The sequence below is a fragment of the Panthera tigris genome, chromosome A2, assembly GCF_018350195.1.
Source record: "Panthera tigris isolate Pti1 chromosome A2, P.tigris_Pti1_mat1.1, whole genome shotgun sequence".
In the NCBI taxonomy this organism is placed as follows: domain Eukaryota; kingdom Metazoa; phylum Chordata; class Mammalia; order Carnivora; family Felidae; genus Panthera; species Panthera tigris.
In genome coordinates this window covers 153,014,980-153,027,198 of record NC_056661.1, presented here as the reverse complement: position 1 = coordinate 153,027,198, position 12,219 = coordinate 153,014,980, and the positions used below count along the sequence as shown (strand labels likewise).

The 12,219-nt window shown below is 51.3% G+C and overlaps 1 protein-coding gene across 1 annotated transcript in view; it reads left to right on the top strand.

Moving 5' to 3' along the window:
* Positions 1–5,668: 5,668 nt before the first annotated feature.
* Positions 5,669–12,219, top strand: part of HIPK2 (homeodomain interacting protein kinase 2) — a 182,656-nt gene continuing 176,105 nt past the window's right edge. Inside the window, exon 1 of the mRNA XM_042973531.1 lies at positions 5,669–5,868. Within this exon, the coding sequence (XP_042829465.1) occupies positions 5,850–5,868 (19 nt within the window). The 5' untranslated portion in view covers positions 5,669–5,849. The remainder of the gene's footprint in view (positions 5,869–12,219) is intronic.

The following is a 12,219-nucleotide window of genomic DNA, read 5'->3' as shown; positions in this document are numbered from 1 at the left end:
GAGCCAGAGACCAAGAGAGAGGCAGGATGTTGAAAGAGCCTGAGAGGGGCGCCTGGGTGGCGCAGTCGGTTAAGCGTCCGACTTCAGCCAGGTCACGATCTCGCGGTCCGTGAGTTCGAGCCCTGCGTCAGGCTCTGGGCTGATGGCTCGGAACCTGGAGCCTGTTTCCGATTCTGTGTCTCCCTCTCTCTCTGCCCCTCCCCCATTCATGCTCTGTCTCTCTCTGTCCCAAAAATAAATAAAAAATGTTGAAAAAAAAATTTTTTGAAAGACAGAGCCTGAGAAAGTGAACCGCCTCTCCCCAGGCATATCCCCCAAAGACAAGACCACAGGCTCCGACACAGAAAGGACCAGGCAGGACAACGGGAGCATCGCACACCGAGTCCAGATAAGATACAGCCTGCACAGATATTGCAGTAGAAACACCCAGAGAGCGATAACAAGACACGAATACCTAAATATATACACCCCAAGGACAAATATCTCCATCTTGTGGTCTTGAAGATACTGGATGTTACGCATTTTCACAACCAGAGGCAGAAATGAAGAAAAGACCATTTGTCATCCGCCCTTTAAGCAAAATGAACTTGAAACCGGCTCAAAACTCCCTCCACGTCTGGTAACCCCCGAGAAAGGTATTACTCATGCCATTTATAGAAAAGACACATTGGGAAGAGGTAACTGGCATAGATGACTAGTAAATCCTCTCCGGTTCTCTTGCATTTATTATGCGTCTTAAAAGACACTGAAGTCGCATGGTCTTATGGCAACCTAGAGTTCCATGCGGTGCAAAAAAACAAAACAAAACAAAACAGATGTATTAAATGAGTGAATATTTGTCAACTTTTTAGAACACTAAGTGCTAAGGTGTTTATTGGATAAATGGAATGCAGTGCCTACTAACCTAGCCAGATGTGATAGCTCCTGGACCCGGCTCGTTGTCTCACCCTGTGGCTTTGGTTGCAAGCTCTCTACCTGGAATACTCTCTACTGCCCTCTTCTGGAGCCTCCAGAACCCTCCTCACCCTCCCCCCTCCACCTACCAAAACACTGCACATCCTCTTCAGGCTGAAATGAAGAACCCTCCCTGCATTTCCCACAGAAGTGGTCTCCCCAGAGTCACTAATGTAACCTTGTTGCGAAATCCAGTGGACGCCTCCCCGTGTGTGTCTCATGCGACCTCCCATGAGCGCACAGCGCTGCCAACCATAGCTCCCGTTGCGGCGGTCTTTCCATGTCCAAGAGTCATTCTAAGTTTAGGTTGTCCTCTTCCTTCCCTGTCCACTCCTCCACAGGGAGTTCTGTCTCCTCTTCCCTTACTTCAGATACGGGCGCTCCTTGGGGCTCTGTCTCAGATTCTGTCCCCTTCCTGATCTCCCACCCTCCTTCAGCCATTCACTGTGAGCTTGTAACCCTGTTCCCACCTGACTGCAGTCACCGGAGGGAAGGGAGACAAATAGGGGTACTCAACTTGCCAATTCATGAGAAAAAAAAAATCTGGGGCGCCTGGGTCGCTCGGTCGGTTGTCTGGCTTTGGCTCAGGTCATGACCTCGCGGTTCCTGAGTTGGAGCCTCGCATGGGGCTCTGTGCTGACAGCTCAGAGCCTGGAGCCTGCTTCGGATTCTGTGTCTGCCTCTCTCCGCCCCTCTCTCGTTCGTGCTCTGTCTCTCTCAAAAATAAACATTAAAAAAAATTTTTTTTTAAATCTAAATTCACTTAAATAACCTTTCCCCAACCATGCAAGGCCAAGCAGGCTAGCTCAACTGAATGCTTCTTACCGAAGTTGTATGTCGTAATGAGGCAGCTTTAGTCAGTGGTTTGAAGAGAAGGTGGGGATCTTCCTTGTTGGGCTCCCTTTTGCTCGCCTGTCGTGGGGCTCACTTTCCATGCCCAAGGTGGGCATGTGGGAAGGAGACTCCTCTCAAGATGTTGGCACTTGACGCAAGGGCTCTTTCTTCATTTTAATTCACCTTCCGTGGGGGTATCTTAGCTTCCTAGGGCTGTCATGCCAAAGCACCACAGACCGTGTGGCTTTCACAACCAAAATTTACTTTCTCACAATCCTGGAGGACAGAAGCCTGAGATCAACATGTCAGGAGGTGCAGTTTCTTTTCAGACCCCTGTCCTTGGCTTGCAGATGGCCACCTTCTCCCTGTGTCTCTTGTGGTCTTCCCTGTCCGCGTCTGTGTCTGAATTTTCCTGAAAGGACACCAGCCATACTGGATTAGGGCCCCCCGAATGACCTCATTTTTAACCGCATTACCTCTTTATTTTTTAAAAATTGTTTTTAACATTTATTCATGTTTGAGAGTCAGAGAGAGACAGAGCATGAGTGGGGGAGGGGCGGAGAGAGAGGGGGAGAATCCGAAGCAGGCTCCAGGCTCTGAGCCATCAGCACAGAGCCTGATGTGGGACTTGAACTCACAAGCTGTGAGATTGTGACCTGAGCTGAAGTCGGATGCTTAACCGCCTGAGCCACCCGGGCGCCCCTGCATTATCTCTTTAAAGACCCTATCTCTCAATACAGCCACATTCGGAGGGACCAGGGGTTAGGACTTCAACATGTGAATTTGGGGAGGATAGAGGGGGTATCCCAGAGACCAACATGGCCTGGCATCACTCATGGCTTAAGAGCAACTGGGGTGGGTTTAGAGGCAATTATTTCAACACCAATCGGTGCAAGCTCTGAGCAGAGGGGCATCCAAATGAGTATGCCATGGACCTGGCCCCAGAATGCTGCCAAGCCAGCTATGGGGGAACAGACCGCCTCCCTAGAAGGGGGGGGGGGTCGCCCATCTAGGCTGGGCGATGCCATGTGGCAGCAGAGTGTGCATGCCAGGAACTGTTCTGTAAGCCTAGAAGAAGAAGAGATAAAAATCAGGTCAGTCCCATGGAGGTTTTCGAAATAATCACAACCACCTCTTATCGAACCTCTACTGTCTGCCAGCACTCTATACAAGCTCTGTCTCCAGTCCAGTCCCACCCCAGGTGCCGTGGAAAGTCCTAGACCCAATAACTTCTACCAAGTTCTCAGTGTTGTGCTGGACGCAAACGAGCACATGTTAAATGGCAGCTATCATCGCTCAACTAACACTCGTCCAGTACCTACCATGTGCCAGGCAATGTGCTCATTGCTGGGGATATAAGGCCAAGCAAGATCAACATCATTTCTGCCCTTGTTGAAGGTGCTCTTTAGAGATGCACCATCTAGTATGGTGCGGAGCCGCTAGCCACATGTGGCCATGACAATGAAAAATTCAGCTCCTCGGTCACATTAGCCACCTTTCATGTGCTCGACAGCCACAAATGGTTACATTTTCATCCCTGCAGCATTTTCTATCAGGTAGCACCGGAAAGGGGCGGAGAGATAACACCTGTACAGTAAAGGTCATGAGAGAAGAATAGTGATACTGTTACTCTCTCAATGCAACAGCGTTGCAGAAACTGAAGCTAAGAGAGGTTAAGCAATTTGACTAAGTTCACACAGCTACTAAGTGGAAGAACTGGGATCGGAACCCAGGTACATCTTAATCTCATGTTGCCTCTGGCTGTTTTGTGGAGGGAACTGTCAGGCACAGGTAGAATCTGGTTAAAGAGAAAAGACAGAGAAGGTGCCCTTGGTGGGAAAGTAGCAGCTTGGGCAAAGTCACAGATGGGGAAGGCTGGCAGAAGACCATGAATAAACCAGTCTGGCTGGAGAGGCAGTGACTTGCTGAACTCATGCGCTTGGAATGGTAAGTCAGGGCCTGCCTGCTTTGATTCCGAGCCAAGGAACTGGGAACCTCGGCAAAGGGTGACTCCTTGAAAGGTGTCGGCAGGTCCATGTCACGGTCAGAACCGTGTGTTATGGAGGTGACAGTGCTTAGGGGGAACTGGACTGAGATCAGTTAGGGATAGCAGTCGGGATAGAAAGAAAGGAACGAATGAATGGTGTGGAGCAAAGAACACCAAAGTGGGAGCCAAAAGATGTAACCTTGAGACTTCATAGCGTGCAACGTTGAGCGAAATTCACTTCTTTGGGCCTCACTTTCTCCATTCTAAAAGGGCAGGCCTGGCCCAGAGGATGTCTGAGGCTCTTTTTAGCAGTCGTAGTCCAGGATTCTGCAAATGTGATAACATGAGGCTAAGAGAAGCAGTGGAAAGCATAGCACTGAATAGAGGGGCGAAGAAGATGGCCGAGTCAAAGGTCCCCCTGATAAGGGGGAACTGTGCTTCACTAACAAAACCAGGTAAGTGTGTGAACGGGCTTCCCTCTTGTGGGGTTTGGGGGTGGGGGTCAGAGGGTATGGAGGTTGGGAAGAATAAGTAGTGAGAAAATCATGACTTTGTTTTTAAGAAAGTTGTACAGTGATCGTTACGTTACAGCCCCCAAAGTATAGATTTTAAGCTTTTTTGATCCTTGACCCACAGTAGGAAATAAAATTTACATCATGGTCCAGTACAGGTGTCCAGTATTGTATAATGGAAACAAAAGGTTTCTGAAACCATAGTTACGCTCACTAAGAGCAATGGATCCTAATATTGTCTATTCTGTTGCATTTCGATTTTTTTTTTTAAGGTGGTCGCCATCCCCTGAACTAATTTTATGATCAGTTAATGTGTCCCGATCCACAGTTTCAAAAACACTGCTTAAGAGTTTGGCCCCAAGTCTTCTCACGCTGGAGGCGATGGCTGGGCATCCTATGGAAGAATCCTGGAGGGAGCTGAAGTGACCCTGGAGAAGACTCCGGGCTGGGGGGAGTTTGGAGACGTTTACTTGAAGCCCTGATCGGAGCGCGTGGAGAAGAGCAGAGGCCTGGGAACGGCCGTCCGGGCGGCGGAGCCGCCCCCCCCCCCCCTCGCCCTCGCCCAGGACACTGCAAGCCAGGAATTCGGCAACCACCGGGGGCTGCAGGTCTGAAGCGTGCGCGGAACAGCTCTGCACCCTCCGACCCCAAGTGGATTTCCAAAGCTCCTCCCCCCACTCACCCTCCCGGGAGGCGGGCGAGCGCCTACCCCTCCCTTCATTCATTGCACACCTAGCTCCGGGCCAGGCGGGCGAGCCTCTCCGCCGGCGGTGCCCCCTTCCCGTCTCTGCCCTCCCGCCCCGCTCGCGCGCGCACACAAACTTCTGGCTGCCACCCCTGCGGACCGGCTGTCCCCGGCCGGGCGGAACGCAACTGCGCGCACCTTGCCCGCGAGCCCCGCGGCGGCCCCGAGCCTCCCCCCCCCCCCCCCCCCCCCGCTCCGCCCCACCCCGCCCCCAGCGCCCGCGCCCGCCCCGGCCCGCAGCTCCTGCCCTCCGCTCGGCCTTCCCCGCCTCGCATCCGTGCCATCGGCGCTCGATTGCGCGCGGACTCCGCGCTCCGCGGCTCGCTCGCTCGCTCGCGCTCGGCCCGCCGCCCCCGCCCCCCCCCCGGCCCCCGCCCCCGCCCCTCCTCCCGGCTCCGCCCGCCCCTCCTCCGCCTCCCGTGCAACTTTTGCCGAAGCCCCCACACACAGCCATGCTGAGCTGAGCTCCGGCCGGGCACTGGCCGCGCGCTGCCCGCCCCGGCTCCCGCCCCACCGCGGACCCGCTCGGGGGCCGCGGCCGCCCGGCCCCTCGGCCTCGGCCGCTGCGCCCGCCCGCCCCGGCCGCCCCGGAGCCCCGCGCAGGGGCCCGGCCTCGGCGGCGGCGGCGGCGGCGGCGCCCGGCCCCCTCCCCCGGCGCCGGCCAAGTGAGGCGGTGATGCGGGCGCTGGCGGCCCCGGCTGCGCCGAGAGCGGAGACACAGGCTCAAGATGGCAGATTCCGACTGAGGCTGGGGGGGCCGAGCTCGCGCGCCGCGTTCCCTTCTCCGTTGCCATGAACCGCGGACACCCCGGCCCCGATGGCCCCCGTGTACGAAGGTAAGGGGCGCCCGGCCCGCCGACCCCGCTCGCCCAGCGCCGCCCGGCCGCCGCGGCCCCCGCAGCTTTGTTCTGCCCGCGGCCCCTCGCCGGGCCGCCCCCCCCCCTCCCACCCCCGGCCCGCAGCCCCCCGGGCGCCCGGCCTCCGGCGCCCCACCCCCCCGGGGCTTTAACCGGCTCCCGACCCCTCCCCGCCTCCCCCTCCCCTGCCCACGGCACGACCGGGATCCGGAATTTAACAGGATCTTATTTCCAGGGTGGAGAAAGAGGCGGGGGGTGGAGGGGGGGGGGTGCGAGGGTGGGCTCCTGCCCGAAGAAAAGAAATTGGGAGGGGGCGCCTGGGAAAAGACGGACCCGTGACTGTGCTTTTCATTTATTTGGGGTAAATAAAGGTGATGCGGTTTAGCTTTCATCCTCCCCCCTCCCCTGCGCACCGCCCCCCCCCCCCGGAAAATTACCTTTTGGGGTGATCTTCCCACTCTGTCCCCACGGCTCCCCTTTCCGCTGCTCTCCACCCCCTCCCCACACTCCTTTATTCTTCGCGAGCCTCTGATTTTGGGGGGGCTGTCGGATGGGAATGTATGTATGGGGCTAGGTGATGAGACGGGGGTACGGATGAAAAGTCCATTTCAGACCCAGGCAGAACAATGAAATTGGCTAAAATCTCCCCGCATTAGCGTGTGGAAGGGAAAATGTAGTTGAGCTTTTCAAGTCGGGGTGGGGGGGGGGGCTGGGGGGGGGAGGCGGCCGAGACGGTTCCCTCGGTGGGTCTGGCTCAACCTGCGTGGTGCACCTTCACCTGGCGTGGGGTCATTTTCCCGATTTGACTGTCTTTAGGAAGAAAGAAAAGCACGGAGGGCAAAAAGCACTCCACTCCCCTTGCCCTCCCTCTCCGTTTCGCTTCTCTCCAGTCGGTTCTTGTCAGCTTCCAGCCAGAAATCAAACCAGAATCAACTAAGTTTTTACACTTCGGTGTGTTTTTGTGTGCTTGTAGTAGGAGGAATTTTAAACCAAAGGGTGCCCGATTTTTTTCAGTCATTTCATCGTGAAAATGTTTTTCTCATGAAATCATTGAAATAGCAGCCTTTACATACTTTTAGCGTCAGTCCATCTGGCTTTCTTTCGGTTTTGTTCAGATATTCTGTGGATGAAATAGCAAATGAGAGGGGAAAGGGTTTGTGTGGAGCAGAGAGGAGGGGCGGGGAGAGGAGGTTTTAATCCTTCTATAAATCCCGGGAACAGTGCTGGCGAGTGAGACAGGGAACGCATTAATAGTTTTATCTCTGTTACAAGAGGCAGATTAAAAAAAAAAAAAAAACTTATCTGAAAAGAAAATCTGTTATTAGTTCCAGGGCTCCAAATGAATTTGGTTTCTGGATGGAATAAAGTTACCAGTCAGGCCCTGGATAATGAGGCTGTAAATAACCTATGGACTGTAAATATTTTTTTTCAGACTCTCTTAGAAACAAAGGGGCTGTTTAGAAGGCAACAGAGAGATGTTATTCCAGGGGCTTTCCTCTTTGATTCTGAAGAACACAAGGTCCATTTAACCATTCGACAAAACAAAACGAAATTTCTGATCACTCCACCACGCAGAATAGAACGAGCCAGTGGCTCTGTGAACATGCTAGGAGAGCCCATGTCGGGCCTTCATTGTTCGTCTGTGTCTATGGGAGGGGGCTACAGTCAATGCTCCCACTGTCTATGGAGTGTTAAAATGAAACAATTTTCTCTTTATTAAGTACCTCCTTGAGACTCCCTCTGCTGGACACTCCGGGTGAGCATTAGAGAAGGAACTTGGCAGTGAATTCAGAACTATAGTAAACGGCTGCTTTCCCTTTTAGGAGGGGCTGGGTATGTGGGTTGGGATGTATTTTGTCAACTTTGTAGAAAGCCGGCTTGGGAACTGTGCTGTTCTCCTCCTGTGCCTTTCCGTTCCAAATCCATATGGAATGTAGGCCATACCCCCGGGGCTAAGACGTGGCCCTGCGGTTCTGACTCCAGTGTTTTTTAAGTTATTCTTTTAGTGCATGACACCAGATAAAGAATTGTGGGTGGGTAAGGTGTTAAGGGTTAAGAACGATCTTGGATCTCAAAGGTCCCAGGAGCTCACTGTTTTTATTTGCAAGCTTCATTCCCTGTGGCAGGTGACCTACCTGGTCACCTCTTTCAGCCCTGGATTTCACTCAGTCTTGCCTTGTTCCTACACTTTGTACCCTTTGATTCTGCTGGAGTTTCTGTGCATCTCTATCCTTTTTCTGTTCTTTCTCCTCTCCCCTTCTCAACCAGTCCAGCCTCACACGCTCAGGCCTGGGTCTTTCTTGAAGGAGACTGTTGGTCATGTTCTGAAACAGACAGGTGACCTCTATAAAGGATTGTATTGCTGGAACCTACATTCATTTCGTGTGATGAGTGCTTCTAAGACTCCAGTGACCTCCTTTTCCCCTCCTTGGCGACATCCGCTGCATTCAGTGAGCCTGGTTTTTACCATATCCTGGTCACAATGCACGGACTCCCTGTGTCTATCCTGAAGGAGTAGGGCTTTTCCTGGGGAAGTCACCCAGAAGAGCGATTTCTAATTGTTTTCGAGCTACTAAAAAAACGAACATGGGGTTCTTCTAAGGAGAAGTACAGTGACAGGTGAGGTATTTCTGCTGGGATTCAGGAGTGTACTCTTTTGTTGAAATGGGGTGCACTTGCCCCAGGCGGGGATACTGGGTCAAGGCCTGAATGCAACCGTGGGGCATTCTGAAGTGCCAGCTCTTGAGAGAGAAATGCCGTCTTTGGGTATGTGTGATAATCCGAATTAATGGGTAGCCAGGTGTTACCAGGCTTCCACTTCCTGCTTTTAAGGTTAGGTTTTAAATAGCGCATTAATTTTCAGTAACTTGGTACTGGTTAAGGTAAACTTCTTTAAAAAGGTTTATTTTCTTTAGAAAGTTAAACATTTGCCTTGCGATTGTGTTTACTCCATCCACTTGCTTAGCAAGGCTTTTTTTCAATATGTAGTGCAAAGGCCAACCACATAGGTCTGTATTGCCAGGGGTTCTGAACTAGGGGACCCTACATTCCAAGTTAATTATGTCCCACCGTACCTGAGATGTGTCACGTCAATTAGTGTTGGCTTACACAGTCAGACTTCCCAGAACTGTTGTACTGAAATCTCTCATCAGATGGGTCTAAAGACACCTACCAAAATGCCTACCAAGAAATGGATTCTGAATCATCTTCCATTAAAAGAATTTGATGACACACGTTCTAAAATATCTTTTCCTGTGTTTGTGTTTTATATTTTTAAAATGAGTAAGTATAAATATTGTTTTCATTCGCGCCACATTTGAGTAGTGAAGCAAGGGTCATTAATTTTATCCTCAATTCCAGGCAGTGTGGCACAGTGCTTAGATCCGAGAAACCTGGGTTTGAATCTGGCTGTACGACTTTGGACATGTTACTGAACTTCTCTGAGCTTTGTTCTGTTTTGTTCTGTTTGAAGCCTCATTGGATTGTACGAGGACTCCATTAGCAAGGAGTATATGTAAAGCGCCTGGCTGTAGGCATTTTCTCTGTGCGTGTTAAATCCCTCTTTCTTTTTTAAATTTTTTAATTTTTCTGTGTTTTTGCACTGCTTACAGGCATGATGACTCCAGGGAAAGAATAACCCACAAATAGTTTGGAAAACCAATAATAGCAACATTTCAATTATTAATCTCCTGCTTTTCCTCTTCCAGTTTGGGCACCAGCGACAATAAACCCCCCACGGCCACGCAAGAAAGAGCCTTTCTGACCCCCTGTGTGACCTTTCTAGATTTCTATTCCCACTGAGTTTCTGCCAGCTTCAGGTAGAGAATTTCTCACGTTCTGTGCCACTTTAAAAATGAGGAAACAAACCGTTAGAGCAGAGTTTCAGGGGCTGCAGCTGTGCCTGTGGGAAAGTATCCCAAAGCATGAAAGGTAACCTTCAGCCCTAACCAGGATCCCTTCCTAACCCAGGGGGCAGGCGGGGAAAGGGTGCAGCCAGTCGGCTCACCAGCCTCAAGAGGGGCGTCTGGCTCATCGTGCGTTTGACACACTTTTCCTACAGGAGAAAACTTGGTGCTTTATGCACGTTACAGCTGCTCCTGTCTTCATATTTAATTTTCTTATGTTTCCTCATTTCTCTTCCTTCCCCCCGTAGAGACCAACCTCAGGGAACCACCTTTGAGGTTTCTAAGGAACAAAGTAGAGATGATCAAGAGGGTATGATATGTGACCATTTTTTTTATTGTTCTCTGAACGTGTAATTTGCCAGGGCTTTCTGGTAGTCTTGTGATGACAATTCAAGCACTTGAGGTTGCCGTCAGAGACGGGATTCAGAATAACGCCAGCCGACTTTGTATAACCACCGATAGATAGAGTGTGAACGTGAAAGGCCCGAACTCGCAATAGTTCCGTCTAATTTGATGATACTCTGTGTGTGTGGGGGGGGGGGGGGTGAGCAGGGGGGAAGAAAACTGAAAAGCTGGGGTATAGGGAGGTCTTTATTTTTCTTCTAAAAGAAACCGAGGTGCCTGAAGTTCACAGCGGGAAGTGTGACTTATGTGCCACTTAGAATGTGCTGCACCCCCCACTCACATTAACTCACTGTCCTAACAGCCCCACGAGCTGGGCACTGTCACCCTCGCTCTGCAGGCAGGGCACATCTTTAATGAATTCACTTAACAAGCATTTACGTAGGGGCTCTTTCCTCGAGGAGTCCAGGAGGTATGGGAAGCGAAAGTCAAAAAGTACACGTGGGCTCACCGGACCGTGGCCTGACTCAAGGTGGAATGCTTTTTGGGGGACGCGTGCGCGCACCAGTTTTTAATTCTTAACGTGCGAGTGTTTCTTAAGCTGTATAGGGAAGGCCTCGTTTCCCCATTTTTCTCTTGAAAGGTGTTTAATTTGGATCAAACAACTATTTCTGAATGTAGGAAATCCCTGTTACAAATTTCCTTAGAAATCACCATCTCTAGTTACCATTGCTTCCTCTTTGCTTATATTTTGTATCCTTGTAAATGCAAATATGTTTCTAATTTGCACACCCGCCCCTCGGAGACTTTTTGTTCTTTAAGGCTACGGGTTGTGCTGTGAGTGGACCAAGCGGACCCCTGCATTGGCCGTGGCTTTTGGAGAATTAATTTCTGGCCTGGCTGCCTGGATGAGATCTTGTGTTGTGGTACTTATTGGTGGGGATATAGATCCCTCAGGGAATTGTGGGAGAAGAAAACCCGGCTCTGCCACTCAGGAGCATAGAACCCAGGGCAGGAGAGGACCTCAGGAGAAATGTAGTTCATCCCTCCTGCCTTCAGGAACGTCAGTGTCCATGACTTGAAATCGTCAGTTCATCAAAACAACCTCAACCTCTCAACACCCCGCCCCTCCCCCCCCCCCCCCCCCCCCCCCCCCCCCCCCCCCCCCCCCCCCCCCCCCCCCCCCCCCCCCCCCCCCCCCCCCCCCGCCCAGGGAAGAGCCACACTAGGAACCCCCCTCAGTGACCAATTCCAGGATTCTAGTAACTGGATTGCCAAAAAATTCCTGGGCCCACCAGTTCTCTGCTGCCATCGTTCAAACCTGTTTTCTTTTACTCAGTTCCTTTCTCTAAAACCTTTCATATATTTGAAGATAATAACTGGGTCTGTTCAGCTCTTTCCCCACAGAGCCTGTTCTGTGTCCCCTCCCTCCTCTGAACTCTCTCTAGTTTCTCCACATTAAAAAAAAAAAAAATGGTGGTGGTCGAAACTGAATGCAGTTCTTTAATAATGGTCTCATTAGTACAGTGTACATAAGAAAAATGACTTCAGGCTTCTTGCATCACCGGGAACCCCTAGAGGGCAGGAACCAAATCTGATTCATCTTTGCACCCCCCACAGTAGCTGTGCAGTCCGTGAAACCTCGTAGGCACTTCATAAATATCCGTTGAATTGACTCTTCCTTTAATATATCTAAGTAATAACTTACATACACCAGCGCTGGATTGGTAACTAACAGCTCGCTTCACCTCAGTCCCGAGTCTTCGAGTTCCTTCTGTGGCACGCGTAGTCATCCCTCCCCCAACAGCGCCACCTTCCGCTTGACTCGGCGTCTGCTGGATCCCTTTGAATTCATTCACCCTCTACTTCCAGCTCTTCAGAATCTTATTTATCTCCTACACATCCGACCAACAGAATGCAGAGGACATGAGTGTCTGAAGTTGAACTGCTCTTGAAAGAAGAGAAGAGACTACACAGAAGAATCTTGATGATTCAGTGTAATATCAGTTCCTCCAGGTTTAGAAAGGACAGTTTGTCAAATTCTCTACAGATTCTGAGTCAGCTAAAGCCATACCTGTTTTTC